This window comes from Schistocerca gregaria, chromosome 2 (genome assembly GCF_023897955.1).
Source record: "Schistocerca gregaria isolate iqSchGreg1 chromosome 2, iqSchGreg1.2, whole genome shotgun sequence".
NCBI classification, from domain to species: Eukaryota; Metazoa; Arthropoda; class Insecta; order Orthoptera; family Acrididae; genus Schistocerca; species Schistocerca gregaria.
The window spans coordinates 287,397,370-287,422,893 of NC_064921.1; the positions used below are offsets into that span (position 1 = coordinate 287,397,370).

At 39.3% G+C, this 25,524-nt stretch overlaps 1 protein-coding gene across 1 annotated transcript; it reads left to right on the forward strand.

The window, feature by feature from the left end:
• Positions 1 to 2,531: 2,531 nt before the first annotated feature.
• Positions 2,532 to 19,378, forward strand: LOC126336881 (uncharacterized). The gene is made up of 5 exons (XM_050000989.1): positions 2,532 to 2,561; positions 6,419 to 6,672; positions 15,104 to 15,268; positions 16,729 to 16,840; positions 19,068 to 19,378. The coding sequence occupies exons 2-5, from the start codon at positions 6,437 to 6,439 to the stop codon at positions 19,134 to 19,136; spliced, it is 582 nt and encodes a 193-aa protein (XP_049856946.1). The 5' UTR covers positions 2,532 to 2,561; positions 6,419 to 6,436; the 3' UTR covers positions 19,137 to 19,378.
• Positions 19,379 to 25,524: the final 6,146 nt, after the last annotated feature.

Consider the following 25,524-nt stretch of genomic DNA (forward strand, 5'->3'; position numbering starts at 1 on the left):
TATATCTCCATAGGTTGCCACCACACTCGTCCACGGTGGTGGTACGGGGTATCATAAAACCGCGATTCATCACTGAACATAATGCGACGCCTTACGCAAGCAGTCCATACTTCCCGGATTAACCTTCGCACCAAACACAGGAATTGTGTTGCGGTGTTTAAGGCAGCCTCCACATCGGGCTGTAATTACGTAGTCCATCTACTGACAGTGTCAATAATGGTGCTGGAGCACATAGAAGGTGTGTTCTCGGAGGGCAGAGGCACATGTGACGGGGTACATGTCTATGTAGTTCCAACATTTTGTTGGGGTAGTACTAGCCACCCCTGACAATCCTTTATTTATATTTCTCTAAAAGTTTCGTGTAATTTCTACTAGTGACTACCTGCAATGACACCTATTCGTCTTCAAAGCAGACCTGGCTAAAAGTGTTTACCAAGGGAGAATTCCAGTGATATATGTTATTCTTGAAGAATCAAGTTTGCCAAGATCACTAGTAATTCTTTTTGTTACTATTACCCAGTTTCGACATATCGGCATCACATCTTGTAACGTTATTAGATGTACATGTGTTTGCAACGTTGAAAGTCACATTGTGATGTTGCGTCAAATTGTAATAAAATGTGGCTGAGAACATCAGCATGGCACAAACAAAATACTACACATGTGTGACGCCGATGTATCCTGACACTTTTTATTACAAGTTGACGCAACATAACTATGTGACTCTCAGTATTGCAAAGAGCGTGTACATCTAATAATCGTCATTGTATTTTCGTTTCCCGTCGTTCCTCTGTTGCTTCAAAATCCACGGACCCGTCTTTGTAACTGAAAGAAAGGCGGTATGGTTTCAAATATGTTGCTATGTTACACTTTGTCGTTTTTTTTTTTTTTTCTTCAGATTGGAAGCAACTTTTGTACCACAAGTTTTGTGGGGTTAAGTTAGCGTTTGGTGTGACTTACAATTTCAAATTTTGCTAGCCCACGTGCATGGTCATGGAGATTAACGCTGGAATCGACCGGCTGGAGTGTGGGGACCGAATGAACACATCTCCAGGACCACACACATGGACTAGCAACATTGGGAATCATAAGTATCACCAAACGATAATTTAAACTCACGAAATTTGAGCTACGGAAGTTATTACTGGTCTGGAAAATAGGGGATAATGTAACATAACGAGGTATTTATAACAACTAGATAATGTATACAAACATGCATTGCAGGTCACTGAAGGTGCTTCATCAATAAACGAAGCTAAATCCTTATTCAATAAACAAACTGCCTTACATTTAAATGAAAAAAATGGAACATACCTCCATGAACACCTAATACTGTTACAATAGACAAAGATTGATATTACAAGTGTGATACAATCAACACATAAAATTGCACTGTGCTTGGTGCACAGAATGGTAATCGTACCATGTGGAGGCCATATGCGGTCGACCGGAAACACTCCAACATCTAGAACTGTCGTATATCAACTATGAATCTGGATCTTGCTGGATTAGACCAGCCGACTGAATGGAGATCCAAAAAGAGACACCGTTCAAACATTGTCAGGAGCTGTGCTGTGTGTCTTTCAGAGTGATCACTCAACATAAGACGCTGTAAACGACCCTTTCATGCCCTACACAAACAACACTAATGCCTCCTGCGGCTGTTTAGTCTTTCACAGATAACTGCAAAATTTAAATTAAAAAATCAAATGTTTCTAATGGCTCTAAGCACTATGGGACTTAACATCTGAGGTCATCAGTACCCTAGACTTGAATTACTTAAACCTAACTAACCTAAGGACATCACTCACATCCATTCCCGTGGCAGGTTTCGAACTTGCGACCGTAGCAGCAGGACAGTTCTGGACTGAAGCGCCTAGAATCGCTCGGCCACATCGGTCGGCAACATTTACATTACAAAGGCGTTACATTTACATTCGCGCCAATGATGTATCATGCACGAAGTTATACTAACATCCAACACTGACTTCAGTGCGCTTCATTGTTCTTTTTTTTTCTTTTTTATTGTCAGGCAATCTATATCCAGAAAGGAGAAAGGAAAATCAAAAGAGACGGGATCGGAAACGCAACATATCAGAATAATTGTACAAATCGGCATTATCATTCTGTCGTTTAGCACGAAGGTGTCGAATGCGGCATTGTGAGGTATTATATTTTTCACCTCTCAGGTCGAGTCCCTTTCAGTTTTCCTTTTTAGTAATATTCTGCTTTTTTATCCCTTAACCCAAGGCATCTGGCTTCTTCGTGGATGTGTTGTAGACACAAACTAATGCAGGAATCATTTCTATATCATAGCGGTAGTACCAATAGTATGTCATAGCTGTGAAACGAACTAGTTATACAGTTCCTAACTGGAAGGGATCATCACACTTGTCAAATCTTTTAGCATTTAATTTGACAGCGCGTTATGAATGGAACTTTACAATCACGTGCAGGAGATAAGTATTCCGAGAAAATCTGATTCTTATCGCGAAATAAGGGATATATATTTGTCAGGCGCTGCGCTCGTTAACGGCAATCCTCCTTCGATTGAGTGTAAGGTAAGACTAATATGACTGTTACGGTTTATCTGTGTTCTGTTTTCCCCTTGATTGTCTAATGGAGAGCGACTGAATATTTGCTCGAACTATAACTTCCCGTTTCTAAAATCGATGTGAGTCTTTTCTCATGCAAAGCAGCTGAATTAATCAGTAGTTTTTGACATCTGTATTTTACGATGTGCTGGCTGTTAAAAGTTATACACGAGTATACAAATGTACAGTTCTTGTTATTGCTTGGTTGTTCCTTACTTCCGGAACGTCGAGCTATAGACACTGCAATTTTTTCATTTTATTTTATTTCACACATTTGTTTCTATTATGTTATAGCTTGTAGATTATCACTATTGGTTACCCTTGAGTTTCTGATTTTAGTTATGTGTTTTCTTCGTTTCCATCCAGTCACTGTATCCTAGTTTCATTTCATTACCATGAAACGTAATGACAAATATTTTACCGCGAGAATGGACGCGAGATCTTAAGACACAGACGACTGTCTCCGTTAAATAATGATGGAGAAGATAATAGGATGTGACCTATTCAGACGAACTATTCAACTGGACTGTGGAAACAATCGAAATCTAAATATGGAAGTCTGGAAGCCTGGAAGGGAATCTGAATGCCGCTCCCTCAAATATGCTCCCGAAAAAATTAACGCATATCTGAACCTGACTGGTCACGTATAGTTTCGGAATTAAGGGAAAGTTTTTGCATCTAGAGCCATCACTTTTCTGAGATCTTGTAAATTAATGAACCCTTTGCGAAAATTTCGCCACCATGAAATTTTTAAAATTGTTCATGGTATGTGCTGACGGTTTAATATCAAGAATATATGTTACAAAATTTGTATTAGCTAAATTTTTCGATGGAATTTAGTACACTGGTAATATATATCTAGCTCAATGACTTTGATTTTGAATTTAAAAATACTCAGTAAATGATATGCTACAGTCTGGTTACTGTGCCGTCTGTACAGATATACACAACCCAAAATACAGGAACTTCACCAAGGGAACAACCTTTGGGCAAGATACATTCCCTCATATTAGAGCATTGCTAAAAAACCGTTCTCACGCAGTCAGGATTTTTTTTCGAAGTCTATATTGCTCTGCAGTTAAAACGGCCACCCAGTCACCCACACCAAGTTGTAACTTAACGGCTTCCAGAGACCCAAAATTTGATTTTCAATATTTCACACAGTTAATGACTAAATCCAAAAATTTAACATGCTTCCATAACCTACTCATTAAGATGTGTAATCCTATGTTAAGAGTTAACACATTAAGTCAAGAATTAAATTCAAAAACTGTATGGCTTGAGGCATCACAACTCATGGCGCGCAAATTACTAGTGTTATATTCATCCGGTATTTGAGAAATGGAGCAGTTAGCAATTTTAAGACTCTTTAAAAATAATTTCAAACGTTTTGAAAATTTTCTTCGCTGTTACTCACCCCACCTCGCGCAAAATAGTGCAAGAAAGAAGAGGTTATCACTTACAAACTTTCGTTGTTCGTGCAGTGAAACTTGTACATCAGATGTCATACCACTGCATGTACTTACGAAATGGTAATAGCACAGTACAACACATAGCTTGGAAGGAATTTATTTACCACCAGTAGGTGTGAAAAACTAGCTCTTCCTAGAACTAAACGCAGAATACTCAGGCTACATTCATCCAGCGTTTTATAACGCTAAGTGGGGGCGGGCGGGAATCGGGGAGAGGAAGATTAGTGGTGTCGACAGAAGGTAGGGAGATGTATTATGTATTATCGTAAATCTATCAAAATTAAGCTTTTGATACGGTTCAAAAACAAACTGCGTGTTTGTCACCTTTCTAATTATATGGCTAAAGAGGGACATGATTAAGGCTTCTATCAAGACTGTAAAGAAGCTTGCCTGTTCAGGGAAGAAATGCAAGGAATCCCTGTAGAAACAGGAAGATGGCTACAATATATAATACCATTTTCTTTTTGTTCTGTCACTGGGAACTGTGTTAAACAAAGCCGTGTCTCTAATGCCTCTACGACAAAAATCAATTACATTTTCCTGGTGGTTTCAAGTACCTGCAGAAGAAAAATAGTTCGTATATTCTGATTTGAAACATATAATTCTGGAAAACAACCCATTCAAACGTAGTTCGTAAGGATTGAACAAATGAACCAGAAACTTTAATGAAATGATTTCAGCAACAGAATTCTTACCTACCTACTAATTTGTGCTAGAGGAGATAATTTTTTCAGGGGTAGTTGTCTTCTTACACCGAAGCTGGAAATGTTCCCCATTATTGTCACTTTTAGAAAACCGAAATATTTCTGAGAAACGTGTCAGTTTCACTCATGAACTGCATTGACAAAACCATAAAAAATCATGGTGTCAAGAGTTCTCTGCTTATAATTCTTCATCATTCCGCAGCATCATGAAATGATAGGCTCTAAAATTGATTAAAAAGACTATGTACATTCAATATTCCTAGTATGAAACTGTTAAGATTGTCGTTCAACAATTGAAAGGTCTAAAATGAGAAGTATCTTTCAACATTCTGTATTTTACTAAGGCATTTAGGAGGCGTTTTTATTTGAGTGAACACTTAGTTTCTAATTTTAGCTGTGTACCTACTGTTTGAGCTACCCCAAAAACATCGATAAATAGGTAATTACGGACAATCTATTTAATAGATAATTCTGAAATTCAAGATTTCCGATACTTGTAACACTCTCAGTCGAAAGATACCAAAAATCTACATTTTTCGTTAAAAAGTTTGTTTCGGCTGGTAATCATTTAACGTAGCATAATACGAGTACCTCATTTTAAGTTTGTGTAAAAATATGGAAAGAAAAATTTTTTGTTACAGTAATTTTTTTGTTTTTCAAAATATTCGCCTGTAAATGAAATACAATACTGCATGCAATCAGGTAACGTCTCACCCAATCATTACAGTTGATGCATTTCTTGTTTGACGTGCAGGAAAAAAAGGAAGTGGCTATTCATAATGTGAGGTGAATACGGGCAATGAGACATTAATGCTGTGCTTTCTCCGTTAAAAAACCAATTGTTAACGTTATAAGTGACAGCTTAGCGTACCTTACTTCTACGCGATCCTCCAAAGCAATGGTCTCAACAAGTCTGCTGTTGCTAAAGAAACCACAGACCATGTACTTGGTTTTTTTTTTTTTTTACTTTATTTGCCTCGGTTTAACTTTGAACAGCGAAACCGTTGTTTGCTGCTTGGTTATCCGCTCGTAAGAATACACCAAATTTTCATCTTGTGTTAGAATGTTGCGAACCGAATTTCTTTTTCTCGGTCGAATTTTACGAGTATTTCGTTGTACCACTCGACAGGAGCTCATGTTTGGGCTTCATAAAAATTTGCTGGACCCATCGAAAACTGGTCTTTGCTAAATATATATGCCAAACCAAATGTACAGCAGTTTCGATATTCGTAAAGGTCTCTCTCTCTCTCTCTCTCTCTCTCTCACACACATTCACACACATGGTAAACCGCATACAAAGGCCCTTTAATCACACTGCACATTACATCGACGGTTTTTGGAAAGAGAACCGATTTCGGTGACCTTGTTTTTATACTGCCTTCAGCTATTAATCCTGATCGTGTAAGTAAGTTTGATGTGACACCTGGTATGCCTATGTTCATAAGTTCGTGCACATAGGCTAACGAAAAATCTGTCTCTCTGAAATTAGTTTCAGTTCAGAGCAGAACATGTGATTTCTAATCACCTCCGAGAGAATTTAACTTGTCTTGTGATATACTAATTATCGCGTATTAAGGACTGAAATGTATTACTAGCCCTGAAAGACCGAAAATGAATCAGACCTACACATCAACTTACATGTTTGCAGGTTGTAAGCTACTAGAGAATGAAGTCGCCTGCTTACGTTGCTGTGCTCGCACTGCTGTTGGGCAGTGTGGCAACTTCAGAAAGCTACGACCACAAACTCATGGTCGAAACACTGCTGCGCCTCGGTGCCGAAAAAGTCGGCCCCAAACTGCTGCCAGCCCTGAAAAAGAGCCACGTCGGTGACATCAGAGCCCTCGCTGATGACGCTGTAATAGTCAGCAAATACTCCTTCTCACTGCAGTCTACAACCCAAAAGTATGTGCAACCACATTATCTTTGCTATAATGTTCTCAAATTTTGCAAGGAATCACAGCATTTGAGATAGTCAGGAGTCATGATTCTTCTAATAATAATAAAAAAAGAAAACTTGGAGTGAGCTTAGTTTTACTTACGTTCAAGACTACAAAGCTATTAATATAAAAAATAACCCCTGGATTTCTCAAGAATGTTTCTTTTGCAATTATGCACGTTCAAGTTTAGATTACTTTTTGAGATTAAGTATACGATTAAAAGTTTTTATGTACCTTCAGTGTAGTCTCCACCGCGTGCACGACAAGCATGCAAACGATAGCTGATCTCGTCCCATACTTTTTCGCGCTGGTCTGGAAATAACTGCAATCACTGCGGATGCTATGTAGAGTTACATTTCATCTAAAGTACATGGAATGGGACACACAAAGTCTTTCAGAAAATGTAGTTAGCTACTTCGTTACATGCTCCATATCCCGTTCGAAATTTTATCGAAATGATGTGAAAAGAGTCAGTTTACAGGTATACATGACTAATGTTAACTTTGATGAAGACATTTTGTAATCCTTCTCGAGCAAATACATTTTTAGTCTAGGGCTTTAATTTTCTAGCTACCAATTTTAAATTCAAAATTCATAGACAAGAGGGAGTTGTCCAAGAGAAATGCTTTTTACATTATATTTAAACTTACTTTGCTACCTGTCAGACATTTTACATGGTGTTGGCTAAATGATAAAACATTTTTGATGCTGTATATTGAGCTCCTCTCTGTGCAACTGACAGTTTTAATAATGCGTAATAAAGGTTACTTCCTCCTCTAGAGATGTAGGTATGAATATCACAATTGTTCTGAAATTTTGATGGATTGTTTATTATGAATTAAATTAAGGAATATATGTATTGTGACAGCTGCAGTTAAATGCTCAACTCCTTGGAGAGGTACCTACATGACGATTGCTGGTGAACACTACACGGTATTTTTACTGTTCCGTCTATCAACACTTTCTTTCAAATTAGGAGCTACCCCGGAAAATTATTCCATATCAATTTATTGAGTTGGTATATGAAAATAAGCCAGAGAGATTTGTCTGTTTTCTAGCTGTTGAGCACAAAAGTAGCTCAACGTAACTGTTTGAGAAGCTCAGTAATATGCTTCCTCCAGTTAAAGTTTCCATAATTACGTTTACCCGAAATTTTGGAGCATTCAATACTGTTTCCTGACGCCCGCTAATGTGCTACATGAATTGTTGGTATGACTATCTGTTGCACAAAACTGAATAAAGTGTGTTTTTCCTTTTTGTTTTTTGAAAATTTAGGTACAATCCATTGTCTGAGAACTACTTCATAATTCTTCGAAAAACATCATTTACCATCTCTTCTGTTGCTTTCTCTCTAATGGGATTTGTTATGACACTTGTAGCGTCTACAAAAAGTATAAATTCTGCTTGATGAATGTGATGTGGGAGGTCATATAAATGAGAGATAAAAGAGGACACAAAATTGAATCTACTAAACTTTCTTCTCATCGGTTCTACAGCTGTCTGAATTACTCAGCACAGCATTTGCATTATGTTTGTTAAGCTATCAGTTCCATAAAACTTCAGTTTTTCTAAGACTTTAGCGTGACCTACATTGTAAATTGCCTTGGAAAGAACACAGAAATTGCCAACTTGTGACACTTCATTATCTAAATTTTTTGATATTTGGTAGGTGAACGTGCGTTCTGTTGAGTCACTCTTCTGGAATTTAAATTTTGACATACTAAGAAGGAATCCCTTCAGTGCGAGGTCACAGAAGACCAATAAAATTACTGCATTAGACCACGATAGTCACTGCTAATGGCAACAGGGGGCGGGACTGGAGGCATACAATGGTGCAGAAACCATGAAGCTACGCATTGCAGCTAAACTGCTTAGTCGACGAGTAACTTACAACGCTACTGCGGTGCTAGTGATGTTGATACAAAGCAAAGCAACGGCAGAGATAAACAAAGCAAACATTGCGTTATATCCACACAGCATTTCGTCAGAAAGGACTCAAAGGAATTTCATAGAGTTAGAAGGAAGACGTAGATGAAATATTAGCGTTTCTGCAAGATGAGTCAGTGGAAAGTGTAGTGTCGTAAAAGCTTGACAGTGCGGACAATGTACATGTAGAGTACAATAATGACGATACGTGCTTAAAGAGTGAACAGGTGTCAAGCCATGTAGTTTATCATCCTTTTCAGACAGGGAGCCACAATTTCCGTCTCCAGTGAAACATAACAAACGAGAATCGTCGTCCATGGAGTGGGTACTAAACATAATTACGATAATACTTTGGGGATCACCACAAATGTCTTTCTTGATTATTATTGTATCAGAATGACCGATTTGTTGATAGTGAGAGTACGTGTCGTGTTCCAGGACGATTTAATATCAGGTGAATGATTAACTTTTTATCTAATGGCCATTCGAAGCGAATGCAACGTTTGATTTTAGATAACACAGGATCCTTTAGCTCAAGCTTCATGTTTTGATCTGTGGGCTTGAAAACTATTTCGTATTCATAGTTCGAGAAAAGCAGTGCGAAATATCCAAGCGTTAGCTGCAAATATAGCCACAATAGCTTGTGTTCGTAAGTAGAATGAATATTTGGTCGTTAATGTATTCATGAAGCTTTTGAACCACAAAAGTAAATGCATGATTTTACTTCTCAGTTTGATTGTAATTCCTCTGAGCAATTATCAATGTTTTGTACGTGAACTTGATCAGCCTTTCAAAATCATGTTCTCTATGTAACCCCAGAATGTGCTGTTTCCATATTGGGAATCAACTGCTGCAAAAGTTAAAATTTTACTTGGATAATATAAGGTGAGACTTACCGTGTCCAGGAAAGTTTATTTTTTTAAGTTGTCAAATGGGCGTTCGCGTTCATTGTTACAAGTCCATTTAGTGCCTTTCTTAACAGTTCGTGAAGCGATTTCCTTATGGATGCTGCAAGTGGAAAAAACTTTCTGCATCAATTAAATTGACCTAGTACAGCACACGATTGCTTCATACCTCTGGGAAATGTATGGTTTGTGGGATGCTTCAGTTTCTCCCGGCGTTATTTCGTGCTCGAACAGTCCACGGGTGTACTGCCGATTCATAGTGTCCAACGGGCACAATATTTCGGTGCGCTGACGAACTGAGCTCCTCTCAGGGCGGGCGGCCGTCCTAAATGCACCCCCCCCCCCCCCCCCCCCCCCCCCCCGAGGCGTTCTCTACGCGGTCCGCGCCCGCGACCACGCGTCGGCGGTTGCTGAGAGCCTGGCGTCGGCGTCTGTGGTGACGTCGGTGTAACTGCCTCGTCCGCCCTGGTCGCTCGTTCGTTCGTTTTCTTTGCTGAGCCTCTTTTTAATTAGACACAGTGCTGGTTCCCATGCCTTGCTGAGGCTATTGCCGCAATCTGTGTTGATGAGTCAGTCCCAGGTACGAATTTCGATAGTCTATCTAACGACACTGTCCCAGTATTTAGATGTCTGTGCCAAGACCCTGGTATGTTGGTAGTCCATTTCGTAATTTTCGGTCAAACAGTGCTCTGCGACTGCCGACTCGTTGGGGCACGTAAGTCGAGTGTGCCTCTGACGTTCTCGGCAACGATCTTCGATGGTGCGCACTGTCTGTCCAATGCAAGTCTTCCCACACTCACGGGGAATCTGGTATACGCCAGCCTTCCGCAAACCGAGATCGTCTTTGACACTTCCCAATAATGCTCGTGTTTTATTGGGCGGGCAAAAGACAGTTCCTACTTTGTCTTTCCTCAATATTCGTCCTATTTTTCCTGATAGTGCGCCAGTATACGGTATATAGGCGGTGGCTATCTCTTCCTCCATGACTTCGTCCATCTCCACACGCTGTACTGTAGAGGTGGGGCGGAGAGAGCGTCTGATCTGCCATTCCGAGTACCGTTTTTCCGAAATACAGTTTTGAGGTGTTCCAGCTCATGGGCAGACTCACTGCGTCCGAGATGGTGCGCGCCCTGTGCACCAGTGTTTTTATTACCCCATTCCTCTGCAAAGGGTAGTGACAGCTATTTGCATGCAAAAACAGGTCGGTGTTACACCCGCGGACTGTTCGGGCGTGTATGGTTTGTAATTGCTTTTCACACTGGATGCTTCTAAAATTTTAAATACACTTTCCAAATTATATAACACTACTGCAGGATTTTTTTTCTGAGACAGTAACATCAGCCTTGTAGTTAACGGCGTTAAGTGCTCTTCTAACTAATGATTCTTAGCATCGCTGGAGGAAACACCGTGCACTTTCAACCCAATATGGCAATCACTAGTTTTGTTAAGGTCCAAACAGAGTGTTTAAGCTCGAAAATTCATTTAGAAGTAACTGTAAATAGGCCAACTTCAAATAAAGGTTTTCCACCAGCTAATTCAGACATTAATTCTTCCTTTTTCTTAACTGTATAGGAATCTCTTATGTATTGCGCATTGAATGTCACATGAAAATCACCACAGATCCACTGTGTGCCATTCGGTTTTTGTAGTATAACGACCGGTATAGCCCATTGGCTACTGTTAATGGATTCAATAATGCCATTCTCCTCTAGGTGATATAGTTACTGTCTCACTCTTTCCTTTCGTAAAAATGGAATATTACATTATTTGCAGTATTTAGGCACAACATTCAACTTCAACATGATGTGAGGTTTGTAATTTTTAATGATTCAGAAGAAATGGTATATTTCTGCAACAGCATCTCTTCATTAGGAACGTCAGCGTTAATCTGATCTGCCCCTCCATGGATTGTGGAATCGAGCTTATTGTATAAGTCAATATCCTGTAAATTGATTGCTTAATCGAATTACTACCATAAACCTGACCTGTTTGATAGACTCTTGTATGCAGTTTCCGTTATGAATTGATCTTTGATCGTTTTTTATTGGTCTCTGCAATTAAACAGCGAAATTGGAAATTCAATTAATGTCAGTGAACCTAATTTCTTATGCGCCAGCAAATTAATTGAGGGAAGTGAAGAGCCTGTTTCATTTTGAAATTCCAGTGGCACTTTATTTACTCTGTACGTCCAGATGAAGCATTTTCATTTGCTGAAAAGATAGCAAACACTGTGCTTTTTGCCCATGAAATTTCTTTAAACTAGCATAGCGCCCGCTGTTTCGCCTGTGGACTGGAATGTGTGGTCTACAAAGAATATTTTTGTTTTTCTTTAATCGAATGTTTAAATTGTTCACAAATTGCAACACCTTCGAAACTTTCAATGTTAATGAAGGCTGTAGAAGCATGGTCTCTTCCGAATAGACATCTGACGAAAAAGCGATTCTGGTAGTTAGGGTCCACGGTTTTGTTAAACATGCCTTATGTCTTTTTTTGCTGGTATTCCATGGAAGCTTTCATGCAATAAAACATATTTCTTCATATGTAACCGAGAAGTGAAATACCAGTGTTCAAAGAGTTAAGTTTAAAAAATTTTGATGTACAAAGTATTTTCTAAAAAATTTTCATCCTGTATTTCATCTTCTAAGAGGTCGAATTACCACAAACAGTGAAACAAGGTATTTTTCTTTTATTTATTTCTAACACAGAACCCAAATAGGAAATGTCATGGATTTAGCTTTGAAGATGCTATCATAATGAAATAATTTCATAAAACTTTTCGTTCGCTATTTCATCCCGTTATGTGATTTTGTTTCGAAATACACTTTATCGTTTTTTTATTTCCAACCGAGAGGTTAAACACCAATTTTCATACATGAGGCTTTAAAATGCTTTAGTAGTTATGTAATAATAATGATTTGTTTTTAAAAAATTCACCCTCTATTTTACCATCTTAGTGGTAGAATTTCCAAAAGTGCTGAAACAAGTATATTTTTTCCTGACTGAGAAACCAAATACCAATTTTCGTACGTCTAGTTTCAAAATTGCCTTAATACAGACATATTTTCGAAACAGCACTCATACCCTATTTAGCCCCCTTAGTGATGGGAATTCGAAAAAGTCTTTCTTAAATGACGCCTACAGTATAAGGTGAACACCTTCTCGAAATTTCAAGTTTGTGTCCTTAGCGGTTGGGGCTGGGCGATGATGATTCAGTCAGTCAGTCCATACAGATCGCACCCGTTCGTTGTGAACACCTCTTAATTTTTTTGTTTACGTGAGCGTCCGAATCGTGGCCTGATTTGCTTAGTGTTACACAAATCGCATTTATTACTTACCTTTCTTGTAGTAATTGCACTGCGTGTTTGGTAATAACACTCTTTGCACTTGTGATTAACACAGTAGCTTGCGCATGACTGTAACTTTCTCTGTTTAATGTGTTTACGTGCCCATTGAGGTCCTAGGGCTCGTAACCCGGCTGTGTTTGACGGATTAGAGGTACAGGGTACCTTCATCCACGCACCATAAGGTGGCTTGCGGAGACATAGATGTACATATAGATTGTCAACACGCTAACATCTTCCAACTGACTCGTGTCAGCTGATGCTAGCGTCTGTTCATGCACCCAGAGTAGAGGCAAACAGTCTTGCTAAGACTGGTTGGTCAAACTAAATAGCTCTTTCGGTAACTTCGTATCGGGAGAGGGCATCATAAACATGTCGCTAACGAGAGAATCATCATAACAAATCTTGCATTTGTCATTTTCGCACAGAAATTGAATTGTAGCTCATCTGGCCTGGCCAAATGTTGCCTTAAGCAGATCAGTGAGAGGTTTCTTAGGTCCCAGCGGGACACAGTATTCAGTACACGTGCTATGGTTGTTCCTCTGCTATAGTGTCAAGTGGAAGCTTATTATTAAGTTGAATGTTCATCTGGTAGCTGCATCGTCGCAATTTACTATCGTGTTAGTGGTGTGAACTTTCGAATAGTTTGGACAATTCATGTTAGCTATCGCTGGTTGACATCACGAAGTATGAATCTTCGACTAATGTGGAGCTCACATTGGTACTAAAATGAAGCCTTTCACGCCGGAAATGTCATGTCCATTATGATTATCCTGGTTGTTATGCCGTGGTCGGTTGATGACTTTCGGCTACTGACTGTAGCGAGCCAGCGTGTGTGTTAGACCTTCCATCGAGCTACAGACCCTTTGAAGATGTCTCCTGCAGACGGGGACAAAACGTTGGGAATTTAGCCAAAATTCATCAACCGACCACGGAATAACAGCCCGGATAATCATAATGGACATGGAGCTCACAGTGCAGCCCTAATCCTTCTATCGCGATATATCAGGTACGTAAAATCGATTACCTGCACCCTCTTCTCTAGTATGCCCTGATCTCTTCCAAGGAACTGTCTGACAGAAAGGATTCGCTGAATGTAAATAAAATCTTCACCTCGCTGCGTAAGAGAAAATTTTTTGTCGTAGTCTGATAGAAATTACATAGTCATTTCCGTGAATCGTGTTGCGAGTGTAAACCAGAATCGATACTACGTCGATGCCCGAAAACACAGTAAGGTGCGAACATTACGAATGTAAGTAACGTTAGCTGAAATCAGTACTGACCATCAGAGTCAGAATCATGTCAACAGAATAAAACTGAGTTCCGAGCTAAATTCATGGTCCATTAGGGCTGTAACTATAGAGATGCGAACTGGCGATCCGTCCGTCGATTAGGTTTTTATTTGTTGTTGAGGACTGACTTCCATCCCTATGTGACGTGTTTGCCGCGACCCCTTGAACCGCGGCTGTCGAAAACAATACAGCAATATCAGCATCACTCTCGGAGCCTGTGTCCAAATCGCTGGTGAAGTGGAACATTACTTTTTTCTCACCAGTCTTTTGACTTATTCGATGTGCCAGTCATGAATTTCTCTCCTATCTCAACCTCTTCGAGTAGCGCTCCCAAGAAACGTCCTCGATTATTTGTTGGCTGCATTCCAAGCTCTTTCTTCCCGGACTGTTTTAACAGCTGTTTCCAGCACGATGGAATTTATTCCTTGATGTCGTAAGACATGTCCTATCATTTTGTCCCTTCTTCATGTAAATATTTTCCACATTTTCCTCCCCTCGCCGAATCTGCAGGAAAACGTAAGTTACCAGACCAACTACTCTTTAGCATTCTCGTACAGCACCGCACTGCAAACGCTTTGGTGTGTTGGATATGAAGCACAAAAACCTGTTTTTCGGTTCACAAGCAATTGATAGGTTTATACAACTGGTAAAGTTACTATCCTGTGGCCGCTTGTCTTTGTACTGGCCGGCCGCGGTGGTCTCGCGGTTCTAGGCGCGCAGTCCGGAACCGTGCAGGTTCGAATCCTGCCTCGTGATGGCTGGGTGTTGAGTGCTGTCCTTAGGTTAGTTAGGTTTAAGTAGTTCTAAGTTCTAGGGGACTGATGACCACAGCAGTTGAGTCCCATAGTGCTCAGAGCCGTTTTTTGTCTTTGTACTGCTCCGCGCTCTCGTGGCCAGTCTTCCTCATGTAATCGCTGCTCATTGTGTTTCAGCGTTGACGGCGTCTTGACTAATCTTACTCTCTCTGGTCTCCCGACGCTTAAAGTGGGCAGGAATGGCAAATCTCTTCTAGCAAGCGGTACTCTATCTATCGATGGACAATACAGCTTGTATGGAACTTCAAGCGGTTCCCTTTTGGAAGGACAAGGAGGGATCAGGTGAGTTGGCAACTAACTTCTAGCCTATTTACTAGATATTTCAGTGCCACAGTATAAAAACTAGCCGACCATGCTTTGCTGGTACGGATAATTGTTCTTTTTGTTGTTATTGTGGCCTTCGGTGTATTTGATGCATCTCTCCACGTTAGTCTATCACGTTTCACTGTCTTCATTTATATGTAACTATTCAGTATATGTTCTCTTGAACCATGTTTAATGAAGAGAAACTCTGGCATCCCTTACTTATTCCCCACCTCTCACCAACTCCTCCAGACGTCCTCCATTCCCATGTTAACTATACACCGGTATCTTTGGATATGAACTTCAAAGAAATCCTTTTCTTCAGTCAAGGTGAGCCACAAATTTATTTTCTCCCTGATCCGATTCAGCACATCTTCATCAGTTAACTGAACAATAATGGAACCTTCAGAAGGCTTCTATAACAGGACATTTCAAAAGATGCTATTCTCTTGTGGTATGCGCTCTTTCACTTCCTTATAAAGCTACATTCCAGAAAAACGCTTTCAGGAAAGGCATGCTAGCACATACATTTAAAATACATTTGTGTGATGATGTTATCTTGAAGGTGTTGGGTAAGAAATCAAACGCTAATAGAGATTGATTGGTGACCAAGTAATTTTAATGTACTCTAAAAAATTTTAACTAACTATAGACGTTATATAAACAGACAATCCCAAAATCTCTAGCATATAAAACCAAAACTGATATCTGCAAGATATCAGCACTCTTACGTGAGGTTCGTTGAACTAGTTAGCCGATTCAACTGATTGGGTTTCCATTCTTTCATCCAACAACTAGTGACGCTTGTGAGGAAGCCTCATTGATGATGGTACGCAATGCACTCAGTTCATTTCGAAGTAAGCGTACTTCAAAGCTCTTTGTGTAGTTTACTAACTGTTGCTCCATATAAGGTACAGAACACAATATGGAGTGCAACTATATGAGCTCCGTGAAGTGATTATGTGTTATGTTGATATGGGGGTCAACGGAAGACGCAAGAGCGGCTTGTCGTTATCTGTAAGCCCACCAGTTCCTACAAGGAGGCATCTGCCTCTGTTGCATTTGCGACGCCCTCAATGAGAATATAGGGTGTTCCAAGAATACCACATTTTTGGTCATAGAAAGCTCCAGTTGTACACTTTCAGCCAGTACGAGTGGTGTGGCAATGACTACGCCCATAGGTCACGCAGTCGCTTCGAACGTAATTCAAAGCAGGCTACACATGGCAGTTTTTTCAGCAGGAGAAAGAGACACTCCTGGGCAAAATTGGTCTGACATTTGGAAATATCTACTTGGACTATCAAAGAAGCACAGTACAAATCAAGCTTTTCGAAAAGACCCTAAGTATCGATTTTAATACGAGGTTGATGTTGCAAATTATCAACTAGTTTTTATATTTGTATTGACAAATAATTTATTATATGGTATTGCTTTTCCAGTATACAACTGACTGACTACGATGTCGAAGGTTCCTCAGATTATACTGTCATTGACGAAAGCAAACTGGCTATCAACTCTGTCGATATAAAACTATCTGCACCTTCAATTAAGGTAAGTATTTTTTTTAATCAGTGCCAATACCCTGAACTCTAGAATTGTTCTGTGGAAAACGTTAATCATCTGAGGACAAAACCACCATTCCAGAGCCGGCCGAATACTTATCTTTATGACCAGAAAATGTTGGGTGATAGATTTTAATATGATCTGTTTTGATAACTCAGTTAGTTTTTCACGTGATATCAAATGGATTAAATTCAGTGGAGTGAAACAAAAGGGATCAATGAGGATAAATGCAATGAAGTGAAATGATATGAAATGGTACCAGTGGAACCTTTCAGAAGTTAAATTTTCCAGGGCAGCCACAAGGGGCACTCATAATATTCCAGAAATGCTTAACGTGAAATGTTAATATGATGTGACATTTTCTGTTAAACGCGTCCAGTCACTTTAATCAGTTACGCTGGGTGGACACGTCTCTAAAAATAATCAAACACCAAATTACACGTACTTTTCCCTCCTATGAAAGGTTCAATTAATTTCGTCTCGCTGAATACAGCTGATGTTTATGGCTATGGTAAGGTAAGCCACACAATCTCATTATAACTATTCCTCCTGTGGTGCTACTCCCGAAGGAATTACCTCTGTATGTTAGTTTGCAAAATTCAAAGGTAATCGTAACTGACATTAAAGGTTTGGGTCCGTCCTGGGATTGCGCTCGGATGGAAAAATTTGTGAAGATGACTTCTGATTACAAGCAGAAGATCCAGAATTTGGCTCAAAATGCCATTTTTCACAACACAGTCACTATGAATGTGACTTCAGTCTAGCTCTTCAACAATTCTCTCATCTAACAGGAAGACTAAATAAACGCTGTAACCTCGATCTTAAGCCTAACTTTTTACGCTGCCGCTAATGTCAAGGAGCTTAAAAAATTTGAATGCCTGTATAATGAAATGTAGACTACTATCCTCCTACTTTATTTTCAGTCATCAGTCTTCCGAATGGTTTAATGCGACTGTCACGAATTCCGGTCCTGTGCTAACTAGCACCCTACTCTTCAATTATTTGTTAGATGTATTCCAATCTCTGTCTTCTCCACAATTTTTCCCTCTGTATCTACCTTACCATGAAAGATATTCCCTGACGTCTTAAAACGTGTCTTGAAGTTCTGTCGACTTTTCTTGTCAATGTTGTCCGTACATTCCTTTCTTCGCCCGTTCTGAGGAGTACCTCCTCATTCTTTTTCTTAGCAGTCCACCTAATTTTTGACTTTACTGTGTTTCACTGCATTTGAAACTCTTCGGTTCTCTTCTGTTCCGGTTTTCTTGCAGTCATGACTCACAACCACACAGTGCTGTGCTCCTAATGTGCATTCACAGAAGTGTCTTCCTGAAATTATGTCCTATGGTTGACACTAGTAGGCTTCTCTTGGCCAAGGATGCCCTGTTTGCATCTGCTGGTCTGCTTTATATGTCCTCCTTGCTTCGTCCATAATGGCTTGGTTTTCTTCCAAGGTAACTGAAGTAGGTCAAGAGACGACAAGGATTGATTTTGAATTAAATATGTATTTCTGCATCTGTCTGAATGGTTCGATAACTTTTTGGCAAATGATATGCTCTAAAGAGATTTTTAACATTTTTTTTCACTGGATCAAAGAAAAAGTTTCCGTTTAGACATATCAATTTCGAGTTGTCAACAAATTGTCGGTGTCCTAGAATGTAAGATGATATAAGAATTAAGTGTCCAATTGAAACTAAGTTTATGACAGTGCCAAGCATTAACTAAATTCAGTAAGTCACAAAATACATGGCTGTTGATGAGAAACAATAACCTATAATTCAGAAGATATTTGAGAGAGGCACTTGTATTATGGTGGGCAAGAAGAAGTGCCATAGTCTTTACAATTAACGAAAATAGGAAACGTAGCGATCTGATTGAAGATGACATTTTACACTTAGTTGACTGTATTTACATTAACGTACAGACGTCGTACTATTACTCTGCTTTAATTCGATGTCACTCGTCTAATCCTACTGTAGTTTACAGAGTAATGATTTTCTGTAGTTTCACCTAGTCTGGGTATAGAAACTTGCTAACAATTGTCAAATGATCATTTATGCAACAAAACTGTTCAGTTCTACGTAAGCCATATGAATGTAGTAAAATTATAATATATTCTAGTGTTACAGTTCTCACAAATAATGTTTTGTTTCATTTCAATGTGTTTAAGTGATATTATTTGTGTTACTGAAAGCGCATTCTGTGTCATTTTCTGCAGATTACCTACGAGAATCTTGTACTAGATATGGGTGCAACACAATTTCTCAACGATCTTCTACGACAGTAAAAAATAAATAAGTTCAAGTGCAATGGTCAGGAAAGGGATCAATCGCTACACTGTGTACAACGAACATATGGGTGAAAAACAGAAGAGCAACGAACGCAGAAGAAGCTCATAATATGAGTCTGCATAAATTTTGTAACGCTTGTGGCATTATGTTCACCAAGAAGTTCACCTTTCAGGAGCAATTTGTATTGTAATCAATAAAACTAATTAATATCTTAAAGAATTAAATGTGTTTCACACTATATTGCTGACATGGCAAACAACATTTATTGCAATCTATGTTACATGCTTGCTGCAACCTAATAAAAGGGTTGCGCTACTAACTGAATTATTCCGTGGCATGTGAGCAGAACACGCCTCAACTGAAAACCCTTCCTTTCATTAGTAAACAAGGCTTCTCTGTATAAAGAGACGTAATTTTTAAACTTACTTTGTTTATGATAATGTCTCTGTTATGTGAAACTTGCCACAGCTCACAAGATAAATTACATTTTCATAAAAAAAAATATTTTTACGTGAAGATGATTTGCTTAACTACATTGTACCTACGTTTATTTTAAGCTTAAAAGAGTAAGGATATATAAAGGGGCACATAACGTACAGAAGACCGGTTTTCTACACGGTTATCGTCCTGCCTGATACTAAAAGTAATCAGTATTTGTTACAAAATGGAAGTGGTCAATGTTTAACTAAGATTTTATTCGGATATTGTTGATTTGTAACATGAAACAGAGGGATTCTATAGCGAAAATAAAAATACAGATTCACCAACAACAACAGATAACGTGATTTAATTGAAGAACGGGTAAAATTATATGAACTTAAATAGTGGCAACTATTTATTCACAACCGATACAAAGGAGTTACATTTTTCTTGTGAACTGTGGCAACTTTTTTGATATAAAGAACAGCTTCAGTTCTTCGTCGGGATTATATAAATCATGTATCTGTTGTTGACTAAAAAGGTTTGGACTTACCAACAGTATTAAGAAGCTCTCGCCAGTGCTCATTTTGTAGGACTTTCTGCAGAGAACAAAATAACAACAATAAATAGTCTGTGCATGTAAAGTGTATTTGCGTCAAAAGCAACTGCTTTGATGACAAAAAGTGCAGATGTTACGTGGGCAGCTTATTTTTATCATTTATAAAATGCAATTCATGCTTTGTAAACGTACAGTACACAATCGTCTAACATTGAACGATGCGCTATTCTAATTACTTGCAAAACAAACAAGCCAAAACAATAAGAGTTCATTGGTTCACATTTTCTCTCTCACACATTAACTATGTTTCCTTCCCTACAAATGCTACCGGTACTACCAGAAATCTTGCTGTTAACTATGTCATTTATGTACTGTATAAAAATTAACCAACTGTATGTCCGGTAGAGTGCGACACTAGCCCCACCTCTCTGGCTGAGATCATGAATCATAGAGGATGGCTAGGCTGTAGCGTGCTGTCTCTTGGCAATTCACGACCACTGTGTGAAATATCTGGGCATCATGCTGAACAAGAACACAGTATGTAGGTTGGTCAAGAGCAACATGCAGTCTTGTGTTATCTTGTTGAAAGGTGAAGGCACAGAGATCTCGAAAGTCAGGAAAAATCGCCAGCTTTAACACACCAAAAATACAACATCTAAGGACTGGATCACCAGTTTTGGGAACCAGGGGTGATCTACTTTTCTGCAGAAACGAAGTCCATACCGTCAGGCCGTGTGCAGGGCGATGGTCATTCTCCCCGGAGTATCAAGCAAATGGATACTTTTATCGTGGTTATGAAGCAGAAGACGTTGTGTTCCTACTCTTCCGTCCAGTAATGTCGATTGGGGCGCTACAATCTGCCTTTCTGCTGGTGCATTAGAGGAACGCCCAACAATGCTACAAGGAATGTGACGTGGCTTTATGACCTTGGAACGCTCGAGCGAACATTGCGTCTGATCTCTCTGGCGGTGGCCTCATGAGGACGCAAAGATGCTGTGTGGCACTATGGGCCAACTGGACCCGTCGGTTGTATTTTCGCTTGCCAAACGTGGATCCCCACCAAGGCGAGCAAAAATATCGCAGAATTGTAGGCAAAAATCCTGCCACTGTCAATATTTTATACGTGCTCGTTGATATTTCTCCTTCTTACATGAAACATGAAGCAATATTTTCACAAACAACCAACATTTAGATGCGATTTCTGACTGAGGAATTCCATGTGAAATCTTTCCTTTGCAATGTAACCTTCGTACTGGTGGTGGTATAATTAAGGTTATAGCTCGACCTGGTATGAAGATTACCGTCACATACGTCCTACAGCTCCTGCAAGCTACCCTCTGTAGTAATGGTTTAACAAATTCGTGTGGTCCACGAAATTACAGGCTCCTGTGAGTTATTGCCATGTATTAATAATTTATAGCAGACTGTTATGACCAACCAGTAAAAATTTGAACGCAACGGATAACGTAATGTCTTTTAGAACCACTACAGAAGGCACCTATGCAAGGCTTAGTGGGTAGCATAGAGCCATTATTTACGTTCATGACTCAGCATTCCACTGTGATACTGACTTTCGCCTATTCTTTATAACGAAGGGAGGAAATGATCAGTCGAGAGTACAGATTAATTAATATTTATTCAGTACCAATGGCATTTGAAATAACTAGCCGTGTGTCTGTTGGAATATACATCATTACAACTGGTCTCTTTAGTAAACATGATTGACTTTCGCCACGTAATTATGGAAGGGGAGAGGGGAGGTCAGATCTGGCTTGAGTGTAATTTTATGCAGGTGCACAATTATACCTAAACCCATGCTTATTACAATCAGTTACTCTAGGTCAAGCAGAACTGGTACAGCAAAGACACTACGAACGAACCAGTTCGCGTGGAAGAGTATTTGCCTATTTCAATTTTTGTTAAAACGTATGCTGAAGAAAGAGATAGCAAGTGATGCACTTAACTACGTTTGGCAATTTTGGTTTAACCTTGCTTTCAGAAAAACCATGTTACTGAGCTATGGGGAAGAACATTTACTGTCATATGGCGGGAAAATTTTGCAAGTCTTTATTCCATAAATGGGCAGTAAAATCTGAACTCTCCTAGATACAAGAGTTTAAACAGTGTATTTTACGTAACGAACTTCATTATGGGCGAATCAAGTAGTAAAGGGCGGCACAAGAAACATTAACTAACTATCACATCAATACTATTCCATACACGTGGCCAAGTAGCGGTAGCCAATAGAAATGCAAAAAATATGGACACACAAGATTCTTTCTTCTCTATCTTACACTCACCCACTACCGTATGGTTATTCACTCGACTAATATACATTTTCAGGCCGAAACTGCAGTTTACCAATGTGACAGTTGCTCCAACGGGGGGAAAGCAAGTACACAAGAAACATATGAAAAATAAATAAAAATCCCTCAAAATATTGCCGTAAAAGAAAGACCTCATTAAAATTGATTTACTGAGTGAACTTCCGTTAAACAAAGAGCAATAACAAGACCATGAGCTTAAAGCCCATAGTTCGTTGCCTGACCAAGGTATAAACGCAAAGTTTTCACTGAAATGGGACTAAGTTATGAAAATAAACTCCCTTATGGGCGTTTGGTGGTAATCTCACACCTGATTTCAACATCTGGATTTTCTTAACGAGCAGCTTTGAGACATTCTGATAGCTTTGTTGACATTATCAATATCGAGAGCTGCATCTCCATGTCTGTCCAGCGCCGCTACACGGGAACAAGTCGATCTGCGGACACCTCGCCTAATTGCTGTTTGTTCAAAAGATGGTGGAGTGGATGGTTCGCCAACCTGACACAGCCAATATTCGTGCCTTCGCGACCGCCCTGACCTGACGTGCACACTATCTTTGCCAAAATTGTTCGCGTTTAGGGGGTTGGTACTATCCTACCACAGAACCACTCTACTCATGCAATGCTACGACCTCTGAGCAAACGTTTCTGCTACTTCACGTAATATCTCCTTTATACAGTCCAAGGTCGTATAAGGGAAAGGATGCAAGGAAACATGGCACACACGAAATAAGAAATCAATGAATAAATAAATAAAAACCGCTTGGTCCATTCTCTTTTGCTTGTTACCCACTGACGTACTTCGGCAAAGTGAAAACATTCTCGCTATAATTCTCCTGTACCGGAATTTATTGTGAAAAATATAGAACGAGACAAAAAGTTCCGTTCCACCTTGTATAAGGAATATTTTTTTTAAAATTATGTTATTCCTACCTACGTTGGCTGGTTGCGCCGAAATGCTAACCATTTACACACCCAAGGACGCCAATACTTCATGTGAACTAAAATTTGTCACATGCTACCTTCACGATGTTGCACTTCATGACAGTTGTGTATATGTACTGAGCTTATTTCTGAGTTTACTTTTTCTTATTCATGTCGTAATGGTAGGGAATACATTTTATTGTAAGTGACACAGAGCGTTGTTCACAATGGTTCAAATAGCTCTGAGCACTATGGGACTTAACATCTATTGTCATCAGTCCCCTAGACCTTAGAACTACTTAAACATAACTAACACAGAGCGTTGTTTTACAAGTTCTATGTTTTGGTCCGATCACGACTGTAGCCGACGGTTCCAGAAAACAACCTAATTATAACATCATTATAATACACATACATCAGTATTTCTCCTTTTTTAAATATAAACTGGGAAACAAAACAAGATGTATCTAATAAAATACTCGTACGACCCACACTAGAATAATACCCAAATATTTGGGTTTTATATCAGGTCCGACTAGCAAACGTGTAAGAATATGTGTGATAGTGACACGGATTGTTAAGGGCGTGTTTCGTAAGCTGCAGATTATAAGAGTAATGCCGAAAACTATCAAGTGACAGACACTCGACGAAATGCGCCGTCCATCTCAAGCAAATATACTTAGGAAATTGCAAAAACAGTAAGTTTTTCAAGAAGGAAAAAGCTCTGCAGAAACCCTGAAAAGACAGTCGCTTAACAGACTGTTGTGGTGCCTCAGCCGCAGTGTCAGCGAAGAAGACGGACGCCGATTAGGCGGCACTGGCGGATGGGTCTTTCTGGTTTGAAGATATAGGGTAGAATTAAAGAAGTGGGAGGAAACCACGAATAAAAAAAAGACCTGGTCCTCCAGGTTGGAGTTTGGATCATCGGGCCTACACTCTGATATATGCGATAAGTAAAAATAGCAAAAATTCTCATACAAGTTGGGAGCTACATAAATTAAAAAGAAGATATCTGGCACAAAAAAGGGATATATACGGTTAGGAACATGGATTGTGCAGGGGCCTCTACTAATTCAAATTACTTGCTCAGAGAGCCTCACCAGTAAAATGTAGGCATAGCTCGCCTAACAGAAACCAAAAAGGGAAGTTAAGGGGATTGAGGAAAATGATGGATACATCCACATTTATTTACGTGTACATCCAATGAAGACGCCGCTGCGGCAAAAAAGGATTTATCTTGTCATGAGTTAACAAAGGCTATAGAAGCTATCAGCGATCTTAAGGAAATTTTATTAATAGGTGACCTAAAAGCTCGTGTAGGATCTAAAATAAATAATTTCATATTTGACAATATCTGAAAATATAGTTGATTGCATAATTTATAACTGCTGCATAGCTTAAAAAATAGGAAAGGGATTCTTCAAATATAAAAATATCCATAAATATACACCACGAAGGAGTTATCCAAAAGCGACAGAACGCGATGAACATTATTACAATTTCAGAAAAATCGGATTATTTATTCAAGAGAAAGAACTCCATAAATGCACGGCTCAGCATTCACTGACAGAATTACTGGAAGACGTCGTGAGGAATATAGTGACAAATTATGTCCAAATGGCACATTAGATTGTCAAAATACCGAGCAGGTTGGAGGCCCCTGCACACACCGTGGTCCAAACGTTCTGAATTTGGGAGAGATCTCCTGTGACCTTATGGCCAAAGTAGTGGTTGCCAAGCACAAAGACAAGCAATAGTAACTAACAACAAAATGATTCTTCTGTTTTCCTGTATCAGCTCAGATACCAAGTAATTTTTGAAATATACAGGACGGGTCTCTACGTAACATTTATGAGGAAAGTAAAGAAGAAATTTACCAGAACGATAAGGTAGCCTTAACAGAAAAACAGTCACAATGTAGGAGACGTAAAGTTGATCCTTGGTGGGACGACATGATACAATAAGTCGTGGAGGAAGAAAAATAGGGTGTCAGAAATGGCTGAGCACCAAATTGCATGAGGATCTTAGAACATATGGCGAAATAAGGAGCAGTGCACATCAAAAGATAAACAAAATAAAGAATGTGTATTGACAGAGGTTATATGATGATATAAATAACTGTAGAGGCAAATAAGAGTCAATAAAGCCTGGAAAATG

Excerpts from the sequence above, each read along its gene's own strand:
- LOC126336881 (XM_050000989.1), top strand. The coding sequence starts at position 6,437 with ATGAAGTCGCCTGCTTACGTTGCTGTGCTCGCACTGCTGTTGGGCAGT. Across the intron at positions 15,269-16,728 it reads GAAGGACAAGGAGGGATCAG|TATACAACTGACTGACTACG; the intron begins GTGAGTTGGCAA and ends TTGCTTTTCCAG. Across the intron at positions 16,841-19,067 it reads TATCTGCACCTTCAATTAAG|ATTACCTACGAGAATCTTGT; the intron begins GTAAGTATTTTT and ends CATTTTCTGCAG.